Source organism: Stenella coeruleoalba (genome assembly GCF_951394435.1).
Source record: "Stenella coeruleoalba genome assembly, chromosome: 1".
Lineage (NCBI taxonomy): Eukaryota > Metazoa > Chordata > Mammalia > Artiodactyla > Delphinidae > Stenella > Stenella coeruleoalba.
In genome coordinates, this window is record NC_137169.1 from 177,325,573 (window position 1) to 177,344,986 (window position 19,414).

The window sequence follows — 19,414 nt, forward strand, 5'->3', positions numbered from 1 at the left end:
TACGTTTTTTACAGCATTCAGTTGTTATTTGAAAAAAAGTTTTTTGAGGATATTCTACATGCAATAAAATGTACAGATTTTAAGTTTGGTGACAAACACTACCTCAATAAAAATATGAAGCACTTTCATTACTCCAGAAGGTTTTCTCATGCCCTTTTCCAGTCAGTAGTCCTTCCCCTAGGAACCTCTGATCTGTTTTCCATCACTGCAGACCATTGGCAATTCTAGAACTTCATATAAATGGAATCATTTGGCATATAATCTTGTGTGTGGCTTTTTTCGCTCATCACACTTTTTAGATTCATCCATGTTATGGTATGTATCAGTAGTTGGTTCATTTTTTTTTCATTCGTTCAATTTGTTTTAACATCTTTATTGCAGTATAATGGCTTTACAATGGTGTGTTAGTTTCTGCCTTATAACAAAGTGAATCAGTTATACATATACATATATCCCCACATCTCTTCCCTCTTGCATCTCCCTCCCTCCCACCCTCGCTATCCTACCCTTCTAGGTGGTCATAAAGTACTGAGCTGATCTCCCTGTGCTATGTGGCTGCTTCCCACTAACTATCTGTTTTACGTTTGGTAGTGTATATACGTCCATGCCACTCTCTCACTTTGTCCCAGCTTACCATTCCCTCTCCCTGTATCCTCAAGTCCATTCTCTAGTAGGTCTGTGTCTTTATTCCCGTCTTGCCCCTAGGTTCTTCATGAACATTTTTTTTTTTTTAGATTCCATATATATGTGTTAGCATATGGTATTTGTTTTTCTCTTTCTGACTTCACTCTGTATGACAGACTCTAGGTCCATCCACCTCACTACAAATAATTCAATTTTGTTTCTTTTTATGGCTGAGTAATATTCTATTGTATATATGTGCCACATCTTCTTTATCCATTCATCTGTTGATGGACACTTAGGTTGCTTCCATGTCCTGGCTATTGTAAATAGAGCTGCAATGAACATTTTGGTACATGACTCTTTTTGAATTCTGGTTTTCTCAGGGTATATGCCCAGTAGTGGGGTTGCTGTGTCATATGGTAGTTCTATTTTTAGTTTAAGGAACCTCCATACTGTTCTCCATAGTGGCTGTATCAACTTACATTCCCACCAACAGGGCAAGAGGGTTCCCTTTTCTCCACACCCTCTCCAGCATTTATTGTTTGTAGATGTTTTGATGATGGCCATTCTGACTGGTGTGAGATGAAATCTCATTGTAGTTTTGATTTGCATTTCTCTAATGATTAATGATGTTGAGCATCCTTTCATGTGTTTGTTGGCAATCTGTATATTGAGAAATGTCTATTTCTTTGGAGAAATGTCTATTTAGATCTTCTGCCCATTTTTGGATTCGGTTGTTTGTTTTTTTGATATTGAGCTGCGTGAGCTGCTTGTAAATTTTGGAAATTAATCCTTTGTCAGTTGCTTCATTTGCAAATATTTTCTTGCATTCTGAGGGTTGTCTTTTGGTCTTGTTTATGGTTTCCTTTGCTGTGCAAAAGCTTTGAAGTTTCATTAGGTGCCATTTGTTTATTTTTGTTTTTATTTCCATTTCTCTAGGAGGTGGGTCAAAAAGGATCTTGTGTGATTTATGTCAGAGTGTTCTGCCTGTGTTTTCCTCTAAGAGTTTGATAGTGTCTGGCCTTACATATAAGTCTTTAATCCATTTTGAGTTTAGTTTTGTGTATGGTGTTAGGGAGTGTTCTAATTTCATTCTTTTACATGTAGCTGTCCAGTTTTCCCAGCACCACTTATTGAAGAGGCTGTCTTTTCTCCACTGTATATTCTTGCCTCCTTTATCAAAGATAAGGTGACCATATGTGCATGGGTTTATCTCTGGGCTTTCTATCCTGTTCCATTGATCTATCTTTCTGTTTTTGTGCCAGTACCATACTGTCTTGATTACTGTAGCTTTGTAGTATAGTCTGAAGTCAGGGAGCCTGATTCCTCCAGCTCCGTTTTTCTTTCTCAAGATTGCTTTGGGTATTCGGGGTCTTCTGTGTTTCCATACAAATTGTGAAATTTTTTGTTCTAGTTCTGTGAAAAATGCCAGTGGTCGTTTGATAGGGATTGCATTGAATCTGTAGATTGCTTTGGGTAGTAGGGTCATTTTCACAGTGTTGATTCTTCCAATCCAAGAACATGGTATATCTCTCCATCTGTTTGTATCATCTTTAATTTCTTTCATCAGTGTCTTATAAGTTTCTGCATACAGGTCTTCTGTCTCCTTGGGTAGGTATATTCCTAGATATTTTATTCTTTTTGTTGCAGTGGTAAATGGGAGTGTTTTCTTGATTTCACTTTCAGATTTTTCATCATTAGTATATAGGAATGCCAGAGCTTTCTGTGTATTTTGTATCCTGCTACTTTACCAAATTCATTGATTAGCTCTAGTAGTTTTCTGGTAGCATCTTTAGGATTCTCTATGTATAGTATGTCATCTGCAAACAGTGACAGTTTTACTTCTTTTCCAATTTGGATTCCTTTTATTTCTTTTTATTCTCTGATTGCTGTGGCTAAAACTTCCAAAACTATGTTGAATAATAGTGGTGAGAGTGGGCAACCTTGTCTTGTTCTTGATCTTAGTGGAAATGGTTTCAGTTTTTCACCATTGAGGATGATGTTGGCTGTGGGTTTGTATCATATATGGCCTTTATTATGTTGAGGAAAGTTCTCTCTATGCCTACTTTCTGGAGGGATTTTATCATAAATGGGTGTTGAATTTTGTTGAAAGCTTTCTCTGCATCGATTGAGATGATCATATTGTTTTTCTCCTTCAATTTGTTAACATGGTGTATCACATTGATTGATTTGTGTATATTGAAGAATCCTTGCATTCCTGGGATAAACCCCACCTGATCATGGTGTATGATCCTTTTAATGTGCTGTTGGATTCTGTTTGCTAGTATTTTGTTGAGGATTTTTGCATCTATGTTCATCAGTGATATTGGCCTGTAGTTTTCTTTCTTTGTGACATCTTTGTCTGGTTTTGGTATCTGATGGTGGCCTCATAGAATGAGTTTGGGAGTGTTCCTCCCTCTGCTATATTTTGGAAGAGTTTGAGAAGGATAGATTGTTAGCTCTTCTCTAAATGTTTGATAGAATTCTCCTATGAAGCCATCTGGTCCTGGGCTTTTGTTTGTTAGAAGATTTTTAATCACAGTTTCAATTTCAGTGCTTGTGATTGGTCTGTTCATATTTTCTATTTCTTTCTGGTTCAGTCTCAGAAGGTTGTGCATTTCTAAGAAATTGTCCATTTTTTCCAGGTTGTCCATTTTATTAGCATATAGTTACTTGTTCAGTTATTTTTGAATCACTCTATATATTATTGTGTTTATTAAATTTTATATAAATGCTTTAATATTGTATCTTTATAAATTTTTGATATCTAACTCATTAATTTATATACAATATTATGTTTTAAGAATATACTACAATGGGCTTCCCTGGTGGCGCAGTGGTTGAGAGTCCATCTGCCGATGCAGGGGACACAGGTTCGTGCCCCGGTCTGGGAAGATCCCACATGCCGCGGAGCGGCTGGGCCTGTGAGCCATGGCCGCTGAGCCTGCGCATCCAGAGCCTGTGCTCTGCAACGGGAGAGGTCACAACAGTGAGAGGCCCGCGTACCACAAAAAAAAAAAAAAAAAAAAAAGAATATACTACAATTTAAAAATTCCACTTCCTTATTTATGGACATTTAAGATTTTCTCATTTTTCCTCATTTTAAACAATGCTGCTACAAACATCATTGGGCACTTGAGGAAAAGTTTCTCTAAGGTATATGTCTAAAAGAATTGCCGATTTATAGAATGTGTGTGTGTCTTAACTAGGTATTGCCATATTGCTCTCCAAAGCTATAACAGTTTACTTCATTGCCAGTAAAGATCTCTGTTATCTCCAAATCCTCACCAACATTTGGTATTGCCTGATTTAAAAATTTTTGCCAATCTGGTGGTTGTGAAATGGTATCTCATCATTAATTCATTTTGCATTTCCTTGACTAAGTTTCTTACCAATTCAGTAGACTTTTAGATGTCCTCTTTATTTAACTGCTTGTTCATCTCTTTTGCCCACTGCTTTTAAAATAGCATTATTTGTCTCTTACTGATTTGCAGTAGTCTTTATGTATTCTAGATATTAATCTCTTAATGATTATATGTGTCGCTGATATCTTTATAGTCAGTGAATTTATCTTTTAACCATGATTTTGATGATTTGTCTAGAGATTAACATTTTTAACGTCATCACATTTGTCAAAGTTCCCCTTATGGTTTGTATATTTTATATCTTGATCAAGAAAACCTTGAGATTATAAAGGTATTCCATGCTTTCATCCAAAAATTTCAAAGTTTTGCTCTTTACATTTAGGTCTCTTATCTGCAATTGATTTTTGTGGAGGTAGAAATCTAATTTTTTTCCCATTTGAAAAGTCATTTGTCCCAAAACTATTTATTCACTAATCCATTCTTTTTCTTTTGTCACTCAATTTCCTTTATTTATGTATGCATATATTTCTTGTCTCTCTATTCTGTGTAATCTGTCTCTTACACCAATGCCCTATTGTTTTTAACATCTTGATATATCTGGTAAAAATATCCCCCCTTCTTCAAAATTCTTTTTTCTTTCTTCAGAATTATCTTGACTCTTCTCAATCCTTTACTGCTCTTTGTGAATTTTAGGGTCAACTTGTTCATTCCATAAGAAACATATAACAATAAAAAAATTGTCTCAAGATTTTGTTTCAAATTGCAATGAATTTATAGATTAATTTGGAAAGAAGTGGCATTAAATGGCTTTGAGTCTTACCGTCTATATGTATTTCTCTATTTAGGTCCTTTTTATGTCCTTCAGTAAAGTTTTATACTTTTCTCCCTAAAAGTTCTTTTCTTAAAACAGTTTATTGAGGTATAATTTACATACCATAAACTTCACCCTACTCTAAAATTCTTGCATATGTGTTGTTAGATTTATTACTAGGTACCTTTTAGTTTTTATCATGAGGTACCTTACAGTTATTGTGAATAGCATCTTCGCTTTCTAAAATTTTTGTAACCGGACTTTATTTTTAAAGGATTGGGGACTTTTTATTTTCTATCACAAAATAGGATAGGAGGTAACCCTCATTGCAACATATGATGGTAATGAAAAGGAGATGTATAAGCCCAGTCCCAGGAGTCTGAAGCAGATAAAAGGGTGACAAGGAACCCTCCAAATCTGAGACTTGTTTCTAAGTGTTCACACCAGCAGAAAGGAGGCCTGTTTTTAACCCCTCCCTTCACATTCAGTTTATAGTTGACACCACTCTATTCGTACATTCAAGCATTCATTCACTTATTCATATTCTTTTCAATTAAAATATGGGGTTCTTGCTGTATACTAAGATCTGTGCTAGGCATTTGGGATTAAATTTTTTAACTTGTAAAATTAGATTTTATAAAAGAGTGTTGTGAGAAGGACACAAAAAAGGCTAGTTGACTAACCTCAACTAGGCTATCCCAAAAATGTAGCACTTTACAAAGCTCTTTCACACATATTTTATATTTAGTCATCATAGCAATCCTTAATCATTTTTATAGATAGTGAAGGTTAAGTAACTTTGAGTGGTATGGTTTTTGACAAAAAAATAAGATTTAACTATAAAATGACATGATTAAGTTTTTATTGCTTATAAATTGCCTCTGATTTTTATTCCTTTTATATACAGCTCATAATCATTTATTTTTTTGTGTTTCTTTACAGAAACATTTAATTAAAGGCTATAGAGTAAACATAATGACTTAAGATCATAATCATTTATATTTAGTCTTCTTTGAGCACTGTATAGAAGGGCATTGTATAAAGAGATACCTGTCTCCATATTTTACAAAAGAATACTGTGTGAAAACCACTAAGAAGGCAGTGACTAAACACAAAATGTGTATTTCCTCTTCCTAACACCAAGACAGCCATCTTAGTTTGTAGGTAGCTCGTGTGCATTGTTACTTGTTAATGATAAGTGAAAGCTTCTGATAGGCAAACTCTGAGAAATATATATGGGACAGAAATTGAAGACATAAAGGAAATCTGCAGTGATTAACTCAACAGTGACTTAAATTTTTACTCTTAGAATTACTTTTCATTTCAATTTTTAGTCTTAGAATTACTTTTCATTTAAGTTTCAAAGATGTTCTCTTCAAGATTCTGGTCACTTGGTCTTACTTTTTACATCCTTCCAGACACATTGGAATGTATTAGAAGGCTATGGCATCTATACAAGGTTAATAATCTGAAGCTTTTCTTCAGTTTGTAGTCTAGGATTTGGAATATGATCCTCATGAAAGCCAGAAAACACTTTCTCTTCACTAGAAAAGTTTCAGAGAGGAAATATTACTCAAACTAAACAGATTTAGTAAATAAAGCTGAAATTGGCATTTCTCCCATGTATGAATAAAAAAGTCATTTAATTTTTTTCATTTTATTTTAGTCCCTGTATATATGCCTTGTTTCCTGGGTCCACGGGAAGCATGAGCCTGTTGGGACTTGGGACAAGAAGAAAACAAGACATCTGCACAAGGAAAACCAGACACTAACAAAAAGTATCCCAAAGTCTGAAGAGATAAAACGCAAATATGACCGACAGAGCACTTAGGGATCCTCCAGAGGGTAAGACTAGTTTGTACAACACTAGGTTTGTGCTGTAGGAAACTAGGGCTGTGCTAGAGAGAAAGTCTCTGGTGACTAAAACTGAAGTTTGGAAGTAAAAAAGAAATTAACGTAATTGCTTAATTTGTTATGATTCCTATTCTTTGATATTTACTGAATTTTACCATAATACCAGACCCTAATTATGAAAAAGAGTTATATTTTAGAGACTCCCATAGTAGGAAGCTATAGTATTGGAAAAATTACAATGCATCTTAAAAAAAGATGGTAGACAGATCTTTAGAGTTAAATTTTTAAAAATCAAGTAAGCTATATGCTATATATTTGGAGGGGGATCTTTCAATTATAAGGAAAGATGAAATTTAAATTCTTCATCCTACTTATGTGTATGTGTCTATATATATATATGATATAAAATAGGCAAAATATGAAGTAGGTTTTTCAGAAGAGAAGGGTATATTTAAATATTTTATTAAGGATATTTTTAAATATATTAAAGTAGAACAGTATAATGAAGTCCCATGTACTCAAAATCTAACTTCAACTTTTACCTACATAATAGTACTCTTGCTGCCTGCCTTGGAATAGTTAAATGCAAACCCAAGACATTATATCATTTTATTTGTCAATACTTTAGTTTACATCTCTTAAAGATAGATTTAAAAAATAAAAAAAAGAACCAAAATAGCATTAGCACACCTAAAAAATAAATTAATAGTTATTCCATGCTGTCATCATATATACAGCCAGTATTCACATTTCCCCCATTGTCTCATACTTTTTTTTTTCTTCACTGTTGGGTTTTTAAATTCTTTTTTCTTTACATTTGGGCCACATACTGCATTTGATTGATACATCTTTTTGGTTGCTCTTTTTTTTTTTAAGCTTTATTATGGAAAATTTCAAACATATAAAAGTAGAGAGAGGAAATGAATCTCATGTACCCATCAAACAGCTTCATCTGCTGTCAACATATGGCTAATGTGGTTTCATTTATACTCCCTTACTTCTCCTTACCCCCATATCATTGAGTTGAAGCAAATTCTAGGTGTCACATAATTTTAGCCATAAATACTTGAAACTTATCTCTAAATAAGGATTTCTTTGTTAAAACACTATCACAATACCTTTATCATAAATAGAAGATGAACAATAATTCCTGAGTCTCATCAAATATCTGGTGTTCAAAGTTTTCTGATTATATCATAAATATTTCTTTAACAACTGGTTTGCAGGACAGTGAATCTAAACAGTGTGGTCCACACATTGTTGATGTATTCAAGTACCTCTTAATCAATAGGTTACTCCTTTTTTTTTCTTGCCATTTATTTTTATTTCCTGCTGTTATTAAATAAACAAAGTCTTTTGTCCCTTAGAATTTCCCTCATTATGGGTTTTGCTGATTACATTCCTGAGGCATAATTTAATGTATCCCTCTATCCCTGTGTTTCTTGGAAACTGGTAGTTAGCTCTAGAAGCTTGATCAGATTCAGATTCAGTTTGGCAAGAATACTTCATAAGTGGTATGGTGTACTTCCTATTGCATTGAATTCGAGAGGTTATAGTAATGTCTGGTTTTCCTTCTTTTTGTGGTGTTAAGATTGATCAGTGGGTTCAGCAGTTGTCAGTCTCACTCATCTCGTTCATAAAATTCCTCATTATCCTTTTGCATAATGGTTTTAGTTGCTGTTGATGATTATTGCCTAGGTCTGTTATTTCATTAGGGAAGAGGATGTATTTAATACTACCAAAAATTGGTTTGTCATTCAAAATAGTTTTACATTCATATTATTTGTTAGATTAACATGATAGTGAATTTGTTTAATCAGTCACCTTTAGTGAAAATCAAGAGAAGTAATGTTTAGGAAGAGTGCCTCATAAGCCATAAAAATCTATATAAATATTTTTATTAATCAGGGACCTTGTTAAAATACAAAAATATAGGGAAATTTTTTAAATAAAAATTACAAATTTTTATCTCAATAGACCCTCAAAAGGATTTGGAAAATGATCCATCAATAAATTGTCAGGCACAGGAGACTACAGTGACAGCAAGTCCCACTGAAGAAGCTCAGACCCCAAACCCTGCCTCTGGTCTTAACAAAGACCACCAAGAGGTAGAATCAGTTGGTCCAGGAAGTACAGATACAGATGATCAATCAGAAAGTCCAGATGAAACAGATGATAGGAAATATCCAAAGGATACAGAAGGTGAGAACAGCCAGAGTTTCCAGGGTGGAGAACAAGGGCATCCGCTCCCTTCAGAAAGTCTGGGTGAAGACCTCTTGGATCCAGAACCCAACTGTTCTCCAAGTGACAAAGTGGGAAGAACAGACGCACACTTAGTGAGCAGCTCTGCAGCCCTCCCTGAGCATGTGAGCGACAGACCCGGAGCTTTGCAGGAGCCACCTGTCCTTGACCCTCAGGATACCCAGAGTCCTGGGCATTCCAGTGCAGGGCTGGAGAGCCAGGACACACTGAGGAAGCGACTGCCGGCACCAGGTGAGAGAACCCCTGAGCTTGTCCTGTTTTGTACTGTTCTTTTCAGAGAACTTCTCTTTCCTTCATAGGATTAAGGCCTTTGCACCTTGCCCAAAGTCACATAAAGAGATATAACTGACTTGAGATTAGAATGAGGTTTCTCATATCCTAAACTAGCTCATTCCACTACATTAAGTTGCTTCCCACACATAAGCTGTGTTTTTTAACAGTTTTTATTTATTTGCTGTCTGTATTAATCCAGTATGATTTTTTTAAAGGCATGACTTTTAAAAAATTTACCTCTGGCTTTTTCCTTATTTCTAATGAGCATATCTTCACTTTCACTTTTTAAAATCTTTTACTTTGGGGGAAACTAAATGCTACATAAATCAAGAGATAGGTATATTTAAAAACCAACATCAGTGGTATAGGACCCTTAACTCGGTCATCTTTCAGTTTTATAGGACTTTAAGCAGATTAATTTTTCTATACCTGATTTTCCCCACTTGTATATTAAGGAGACCAGCATCGTATCATTCCTTACAAAGATAATAGTTGGAATGTGCAAAGTCCTTACACGGGAACTCAAGAGATGAGGATTCTAGTTGTGGCCCTACCACTTCCTAACTTGGGTGAACTTAGGCAAATCTCTCAACTTCCTGGTACTTCAGTTTCCTATTTGCAGACTGAAGAAGTAGGACAAGATGCTATCCAGCTGGTCTCTTCCAGCTTTTTTTACCTTCTGTGATTTTATGGATTTGGACTGTGTGGATTTGTATTTTATAAGTACTCTGAAAGCTCAGTCTGAAATGCCTATTTGCCAGAGCAAAGAAATATAAGCCATTCTGTTCATCAGGGACTTGACTAAGGGCTACAATTCCATGTTTCACCATAAGTCAATGTCTGATCTCAAATATATGTTTCATTAGTTAATATTAGAATAGTCTGTAACTTCAGGGAAGGCAAGGGCTAGGTCTCTCTCATTTATTGTGTTTCTGTGGCACTTGGCACAGAGAAGTGACTTTATGAATATTTGTTAAGTGAATGAATGGATATGATTTGTATGGACCATTATCTGCCATCAGAATTTCACCGGTATGCAGGGTCACTGAGTAGAGGAAGAAAATACTGTTTTAAAAATGCAGTTTATGTGTGGGAAGCAACATAATATAATGGAATGAGCTAATCTAGGAAATGAGGAACCTCATTCTAATCTCAGCTTGGCCATGTCTCTTTATGTGACCTTGGGCAAAGCCCTTAACATCCCTGGACCTTTTGTCACAATAGGTAAAGTAGGGGGCTACAGTAGGTGATCATTAAAGATCCTTTCAGTCCTTAAATTCTGTGACATGATATTTTAAAAACCCGTGTTTTGGTGTGATATAACTAAATGAACTATCGTTTATAGGTGAGGATGACTCTACTTCTTTATGTTAATAGAGTATGTTATTTGAGTTATTTCTCCAGTAAGGGTTATGGGCAGTAGTCAGCTTTCATTGTTATATGAGGTACTTGGCTGGGGTCAAGCACACATCTAGACTCTAGAGTGACTTAGCTCAGAGTCTACAAAATACCGCGCTCCTTTTCACCCACACATTTTATGATTGGTGTCTCACCCCACACCTACATTTTTATATAGTTCATAACTTTTCTTAACCTTGTATTCCTTGCTTTGTATACCTCGTTCACTGTTTCAAGCTTGCTTTTGTAAGCTATTTTGCAAAGGTAAGCTATTACTGTACAGTAATCTCTCCTGTCTCTAAACTTAATGTCTCTGTTATTAGTATATTAGGGGGTCTTCAGGAGCCTTTTGAGATGTGAACACTGGAATTAGAGCATCATTGCCCTGTGATGTTGAGTCTTGTGTACATTATTTCTTAAATCCCTTCTTAAATCACATGTTAGATACGTTTGGCTGCAATATTAGGATGCTTGTTTCTTTGTCCTTGATGTAAGAGCCAGTGAAGGATTGTGGGTGTAGCAACACTATCCTGAAGTGAATTTCACAGCATTTCATTTTATTCTAAGTAGAACAAAGGTAATGGTGAGCCACAGGAAGTTAGCTTTGTATAAAACAAAATTTTATAAAGTATGGAAATCCTGTCAGGTAATTCTTTGCTTCGGTAAGAGGTATAAAGGTATACACACTCTCATTAGTGTACTGTCTAAAAATAATGTTCCTTTTTTTTTTTTTTTCCCCAGAGGTTGAGAGACATCAACAAGAAACACAAAAATTGGAAGGAAACAAGGAGAATGTACAGGATACCATAAGGAAGATTAATAAAAAGGATTTTCGGAGCTATGGTAAGAACAAAACTAGTCTTACTGTAGTGATTCACATTCAGAAATTCTCAGAGAAGTACCTAGAAAACTAGCAGATTTAAATAGTTTTAACATTGTTTTAATATTTTTTTTTAATGTTTGATAGTAATATTAGAATAGAGCAATAGAGTTCTGGGGATTTTTCCCTTAGGGGTGGCAGCCAATATTTTGCCATCCTTAACAAAATGGGAATTCCCATCTGAGGAAGGGCTTTTCATAAACAAGAAACTAAAACTGTTCTTTTTTTAATTGAAGTAAAGTTGATTACAGTATTGTGTTAGTTTCAGGTGGACAGCAAAGTGATTCAGTTATATATGTATTTTTTTTCAGATTATTTTCCATTATAGGCTATTATAAGATATATGAATAGGGCTTCCCTGGTGGCGCAGTGGTTAAGAGTCCGCCTGCCCATGCAGGGGACACGGGTTCGTGCCCCGGTCCGGGAAGATCCTGGAAGATCCCACATGCCACAGGGCGGCTGGGCCCGTGAGCCATGGCTGCTGAGCCTGCGCGTCCGGAGCCTGTGCTCCGCAACGGGAGAGTCCACAACAGTGAGAGGCCCGCGTACCGAAAAAAAAAAAAAAAAAAAGAATATAGTTCCCTGTTAAAGCTGTCTTTTCAATGAAAAAGAAAGTATTAACTTCTCAAATGGCATTTTTACATTTTGACTGTTTAGGAAAAAATGGCCTATCTACAGGTAGGTAGTAGATACTTTTGAGATGGTAGAAGAATATACTGATAGTTCATTTCTAAATCACATCAGTAGCTATAGCAAAAAACATATAAACTTAGCTTTTACCTTTTAACAAAGATGTTGTTACCTTCAAATTTCTTCTTAAGAAATTAAAGAAAAAGTATTTCCAGTAGATTTCAACAGCTGAAAGTTTAAAGGACTTAGGCAAAAGAAACTCACCACAGGCCAGTAAAATCTGACAGCGTATCTGCCTTTTTTCAGTTTACCACAGGCTTTACTTCTGACTCACATTCTAATTTTGTCTTTTATTTTCTGTTTCTCTGATAGGCTCCATCTTTCTTGGCTTCCTGGTTCTGATTCTTGTTTTGCTAAGTTCTGTTAGTAGCTATTATTCCTGTCCGGCCCAGCAAGTGCCCAAAAATCCAGCTTTGGAGGCCTTCTTGGTTCATTTCAGCCATTTGAAGGATAAATTTCCAGGCCAGAGTTCCTTTCTGTGGCAGAGAGGACGTAAGTTTCTCCAGAAGCACCTCAATGCTTCACACCCCACTGAGCCAGCCACCATCATATTTACAGCAGCTCAAGAGGGAAGAGAGACCCTGAAGTGCCTCAGCCACCACGTTGCGGATGCCTACACATCTGCCCAGAAAGTCTCTGCCATTCAGATTGATGGAGCTGGAAAAACCTTTCAGGACAGTGATAAGGTCAAGGAGTCAGTTGACAAGAAGCTGAGCTCTGGATTTGAGAAGGGCCAGAAGGCTGCTGTGGTCCACCGCTTTGAATCCCTTCCTGCAGGCTCCACCTTGATCTTCTACAAGTATTGTGACCATGAGAACGCTGCCTTTAAAGATGTGGCCCTGGTCCTGACCATCCTACTGGAGGAGGAAACATTAGAAGCAAGTGTCAGCCCAAGGGAAACTGAAGAGAAAGTGCGAGATTTACTTTGGGCGAGGTTTACCAACTCTAACACTCCCAGCTCCTTCCGCCACATGGATTCAGACAAACTGAGTGGACTGTGGAGCCGTATTTCCCACCTGGTGCTGCCTGTCCAGCCAGTGAGGAGCATAGAAGAACAGGGCTGCTTTCTATAAGCTAAGCACAGAGTTGGTTATGTTCAGCATGGGTTTATTAAAAAGTCAGTTTAAAAGCCTTCCATTTATATGGAAGGAGGTTGACGAATGTGAGGAAATAGCCTGGAAAGCACAAATGAGCTTATTTGAGAAAAGAAATTTTCATTTTTTACTTTTTGTAAAATCTTTCTAATCTAAGCTTGACAAAGCTAAAAGTTGACCTGACTTTTTTTCCTTGCCTTTCAAGCAAATCAGGTATATATAACTGAGGAATGTTCTTCAATCCAAAAGTAGAGCAACAGAATCATTACATGGGAAGATAATCTTCTCAGTAACTACAGAGTGATTTTTGTTTTCTTGAGGCTCTAAGGAGCCTTTTGGATAGTATTTGGACTCAGATTAAAGCAATTACAATTATAAAACTGAAAATTAAAAAAAAATTTCTATCACATGTTAAATATTTTTAAAATTCATTTTAATAACCTAGTTGTGGGATTACATCTTATGCTTTTTTGCACTTTTGAATAGTATGAAAAAGGAAATAAGAATTCAAATACTTATTTACCTAAATACTATATGTAAGGCACTGTGTTTTTGTTCCGTTAATGAGCTCTGAGGGAAAAGCAGCTGTGCTCAAGAAGTGTTCTTAAAAATTGAAAACAATGGAGGAATTGTTTATAATCACTGCAAATGAAGAAATTCCAATTGGCTGTGTCTTCGCTTCAATTTTCTTGAATGATTTACAGCAGTGGTTTTCAGGCTGTCTACTGGCACCCCTCCCCTTTGTATCAAAGAAGTTCTTCTTTTTCCCATTTTATATATTGGGCTCCCCCCCCCCGTAAGATTTAATTGGATTTAATTGGAATAAAGAGTTCCACTAATAATGAAGTTTGAAAATCACTAATTAAGTGAAAAAGCATCTTGGAAGATAGGAAAAAAATGAAAATATTAAAACTCATGAGTAGGTTGAAAATAAAATACAGGTTTATCAAGAGACATGCTATTTATGAAGAATGAAGACTTACAGATGAATAGCAGAATGTATAAACTACTATTTACTAGCATATTTCTATGCTTTTGGTTAATCTCTGTTATCATTTCTGTCTCCCCTGAATGGAATTTTATAATTGTCTACAATGAGAGTTTGAGTGCTTTAAGCAGAACAGATTTTAATAACCAGTTGAATCATAGATTTTTATATAGGTACATTAGCATAACTTTACCATACTGTTTACTTATTATACAGTGATGGAACGTTTATCTAATGCAGTTCATTTCTTGGCCAGCTAGTTAGAAGTATGATTAGGTTAACAATTAGAAAAATGCAAGAGATGCTATACTTAGTGAGAGGAAGTGGAAATGGTAGATAGATTCTAAGAGGTTTTAACAGCTAGTATTAATTGTTGGACCATGTTCTGTGATTGTAAGAAAGCTTGAGAAAGATGTTTATGGAGACAGTGATTGTTGATTTGCATCTCAACCCCGAAGGCAGAACTTTAGTAAAATGATCTTGACCTAATGAAGGATTTGTCCCATTACATGGCATACCTAGGAACTATCACCATGAACCTGGAATATTTCAGTTAGGTTTTGGCCTCTGAAGTCATGTGACTAAATTATGGAAGGATTTTCGGAAACAGTAAGAAGATACAGGGGTCTTTGTTGATGCCTAAACAGAGAGCATAAAGACATGGGGGGAAGAATCTATTTGAAAGTGTTTGTCACAGGAAAAACAGATATGTTCTAACCAAGACCTGACATTGTGCTCAATTGAACGTAAAGCCATACCTAAAGGAACTGTTTTCATTTGGGACTTTGTGAAGGACTCTTCCGCTAGATTTGAGGAGAGACCTTCCTGAACAAAAAGTTAAAGCATAGTGAATATAATATCAATCCAATTTAAAATCAGTGGAAATTGAAGAAAAATCTATATGCCATATTCAATATTTTTTGATATTTCTGGATCTCAGATGCTAGCATTACATCACACAAAACCATTGGTGCCTTGTAGAACTGGTGCCTGCTGACCTGTGCTACCTCAGATTTATAAAGAACCAGTATGAAGTGTGCACATCTAATCTGTCAGTGACTCAGATCACAGCTGAGACAAAGATGGTTTCGTCATTCAGTTGAATATGGTTTTTCATCATTTCCTTTCAGTATAATTTAGAAAATATTTCCAAATGTCACAATTTTTTTTTTTACTGTTCAGCCTTTGTTAAAAAAACATGTCTCCTTCCATGTATAAGTGCAATCAACTGAAACTGTTGTCAGTTTTCTGTCCACTATTTCAAAAATCATTTTTAAAAGAAGCAGTATATTAGCTCTGTGTCCTCATGAATAAAATGATTATTCTTAAAGCATAAAACTTTATATTTTTTAAATGTACAAATAAAATCTATTATCTAATGTACCGTTAGGTTAATTTCTATTCAATTGTACCTATTTTTTTTACATTTTTCAAGTTTCTAAATTTTCTTTTGTGTGTCTAGTAGTTCATCTTTCATTACTATAATAGATAGTTTGCTTGTTTGACTTAGAACAATGACTTGTGGGCATTTGATACGATATATGATACCCAAACATCACCATTTAATTATTATCATAGAACAACTCTAATTATGTTATATATTAATATAAATCACTTCTTGAGTGATACCAGAGTTCTAGAACCAACTGGTAGAATTATAAACTGTCTCTCGACTTGAGTTTTTTCCCCTGTGGGGTAAATTTTAGGTTTCCCAGTTAGCTCCCAAGCAATGCTGTTGTTTCTACTTCTAATTTTTAAATCAATAAAGTAACTTAAATATATTTCATTTGAAAGCTGCCAAGCTTATGTGGTAAGGTTCAGCAGGCCTGTGACCCACCATCCTCCAGGTAATGACACAGTTGAACAGTGTTAGCAGCTGAGGTGGTTTTGACCCTTTCACAGTTTTTGTTTGTTTTCTACAGGAAACATAAGGAGCATTGATGATAAAATATAACAAATTCAGCATGTAAAAGTGATACTAATTCAGCAAGATGATCTTCTCTGGGACTATATTTGCATACATCTGACCAGTTTCTATGCAGCATAGTCAGGTGTCTAGTACTTCAAAAAGTAATGTTAAGCAGAAGATATAATCATTATAGCTGATTATCATTTATTGGGAATAAAGCTTATATCCATACACAGTTTATTTGTAGAGAAGTACTTTCAAATAGGAACATGATACCTTTTTTCTTTTATCATCTGAAAATAAAATCTAACAATTATAAAAATAAACCAAGACATCTTTGTAAAGCCCTCAATATGTCATTTTATAAAAGCGGTTTTAGTCTGCTTTTCATGTTGAATGTATGGTTAAATATTAATCTTTAATATTTTGTCCACCAATCTGAGCATAATATATTTCATTTTGAAATTTGTTGAAAAGTTAGTGGTTCTGTTTTCTCTTGTTTTTGTTTTTTTCAAAAATTAAAGTACCTTTAACACTATCACTTGTTCAATGGGAATGTTGATGTTTGTCTTTATATATGTATTGTGAATATTAATGATTATGAATCACTATCATAATCCATAGAAATATGATGAAATGATTATTCTAAAATATTTCTAAGGGTATCTATGAGATTATGAAATACTGAGGCTTATGAGTCACATGGGAAATACTTGCTATGAATAATATATTTGCAAAGAAGGTGTTACCAATTCTAGAGAGAACTAAAGATATCTGTGTAAAACAGTTTTTCCAGATGACTTTAAAATATGCCTTATTCCTATTATGTTAAGTTTTAGGTATTAGGTTGTAAAGTAGCTGATGATGTGGGCCTAAATTTGCCTCATTCAGACTGAGACTGGGCTACTGAAACTCACTTCCAACTAATACACGGCCCTATCAGTTCTGTATATGGCAGTGCTTCTCGATCTGTTTTTAAAAATATACAAACTAGTTAAGAGCACTAGCCTTATCCAAAGGGCCTGAGAACACCACCAGTATCCCCTAATCTGTAAATAATTGGTAAAGATATAAATAATTCAGTTTTCAATGCCTTTCCTTCCAGGATTATATGCTGTGTTTACTTCAGCTTGTTTTGATGTCTTTAAAAATCCATAGATTGGTTCCTATACTGGGAAATGATCTCCCACTTTTCCTCATTGAGGCTTCATAAACTAACTTTGCCCTTGGCTAAGAGCAGTTACCTGAACCAAAAAGAATATTTTTGGACTTGGGAAGCAGTGGGCTCAGTAGGTAGGGTAGAGCTGGCAAGAAGATGTGAAGGCCCGCGGCAGTTCCAGCCTTCCTTCTCCCTGTGCCCGCACTAGCCTCAGCCTTCTCAGCCCAAAGCTCCAGGCAGCTGCTTCTGGTTGAGCGGATTACAGGAGATTTAAATCTGTTTGCCATCCCTGTCATAAAAGAAACGGCACATTAACTTTCAAACAACTGCAATTTGCTTTTTTTTTTTTTAACCTAACAAAAAGAAACGGGCTTTGCCAGTATTAATGTCAAAATTCTTGGCATCCCCCTTCTTCCTTATGTAACCATGATTGTGTTTGCATTTGTTTCTTATAGATGTTGAAGAAAGTGCCTTATTCAAATTAGTTGTGTGGTTTTACGAAAAATACATCTCCTTGATTTTTCTCCATTGACTCATTCTTGATTATAGTTCCCCAAGTAGCAAGTTTATAGAAATGGGCATATGGTCATTAATGATGGGGAAGGACACTGCCCTCCTTTGGTAACAAGTTCAAGAGCTAAAGAATCCTGTGAGTGTCAGGAGGCACCAGGCCATCAGTTGCAGGCCTCATTTAGCATTCTTCCTTTGCTCTTTCTACTTAACGAGGTTTTCTTCAGTAGGAGAGAGGGAGGGCTTGTAAGTAGAGCTCTGGGAATTGCTCCTAACCTAGGTGTGCTGATTGGGAATGTGTTAATCTTAAGAGTGGACATTTTTCAGTTGTGTGTCGGGGGTGGGAGAGGACAGTGTGTTAAGAATTTCTGCGGTAAAATGTTGTCAAACCAGAGTTAGAGCGCAGAAGCACCTGAATATCCATCTCAGCCCCTCACCCACCCTTCTCCCAGCTTTCTGTCCCCACTGTTTGTACCCCACTAAAAACAACAGACCTATCGACATTTTATTGAACAATTTTCCACCAAATCTGAATTCAGTTTTGAAAATCTGATTTATTCCTGCAGTTTAGAAAAATAGGAACTCTTGGGAGTCAGCATGTCTTAAGTAAGAGCTTTCAGTGGAATGGGCTAAAGTCAAAGGACAAGATGAGCCTGAAGGCAAAGAACATAGGGTTTTCAGCAACGTGATTTTTTAATTCATAAACTCACAACTAGAGGATGTTAAGATACTTCTCCAAATACGTAGGAACAGACTTAAGCCTCAATACTGTGAAAACTGCTTAATAAGGAAGAGAGGTGCTATGAGTTATTTAGTTACTGTAGGAATTGTAATTTTAAATAGTGTACGATAAAAATGATGTCAAGTCTGAAGTTGCAGTCTGGGTCATGGAACGTTTGATGCAGAAGCTGACAATGGTTCTTTGCTTGACCAAACTTTAGTCAGCCTCCTGAATATTTTTCTAGGCCTATCTGTGTACTTCTTTGGAAAACACAGTTTTAGCAAGAATCCTGCTAAGTCAATTTAACTAGAACCCCACACCCTCAATATCCTACCTGGCTCCTCATCTTCCAGCATCCCCTAGGTGATGTCTGATCACTCTGGCCTGATAGGTCAGTTTAGCCAGAACCCCCGTTTCCTTGGTGTTTCCTCTTAGTTGTTTTCCATCCCTGCTCCTTGGTTATAAATTCCTCCTTGCCCAAGCTGTATTTGGAGTTGAACCCAATCTCTCCCCACTGTGACATCCCACTGCAGTGGTCCCTATACCTATAATGAGGGTCCTGAATCAAGTCTGCCTTACCATTTTTAACATGCGTCATTGGATATTTTTTTCTTTAACAAAGTAGCTTCATCAAGCTAAACTAGGGAATGATCTTAGCTACTGAGTGAAGTCCTTAGCTACTTAAGGAGATCCTGTTTCATATATGGGCAGGGCACACTTTACTGAAGAATCCACCCACATGATACATGAATTTAGGGCCTCCGGAGGCCCTAATCCACACAAACAGTACAAATGAGACACAAATCGTCTTTTTTGACCTGTAGCCTGACACTTTTTAGGATCCCTGATTTTCTAATATACAAACCAGTACTTAAG

The 19,414-nt window shown here is 35.9% G+C and overlaps 1 protein-coding gene across 5 annotated transcripts in view; it reads left to right on the forward strand.

Annotated features, from left to right (window-relative positions):
- Positions 1 to 15,622, forward strand: part of LOC307182790 (torsin-1A-interacting protein 2-like) — a 40,745-nt gene extending 25,123 nt beyond the window's left edge. For all 5 annotated transcript variants that reach the window (XM_079914305.1, XM_079914306.1, XM_079914308.1 and 2 more), the window contains 4 exons: positions 6,467 to 6,645; positions 8,632 to 9,147; positions 11,329 to 11,430; positions 12,470 to 15,622. In XM_079914305.1, coding sequence (XP_079770431.1) covers positions 6,612 to 6,645; positions 8,632 to 9,147; positions 11,329 to 11,430; positions 12,470 to 13,230 — 1,413 coding nt within the window. In that variant the 5' untranslated portion in view covers positions 6,467 to 6,611 and the 3' untranslated portion in view covers positions 13,231 to 15,622. The remainder of the gene's footprint in view (positions 1 to 6,466; positions 6,646 to 8,631; positions 9,148 to 11,328; positions 11,431 to 12,469) is intronic.
- The last annotated feature ends 3,792 nt before the right edge of the window (positions 15,623 to 19,414 follow it).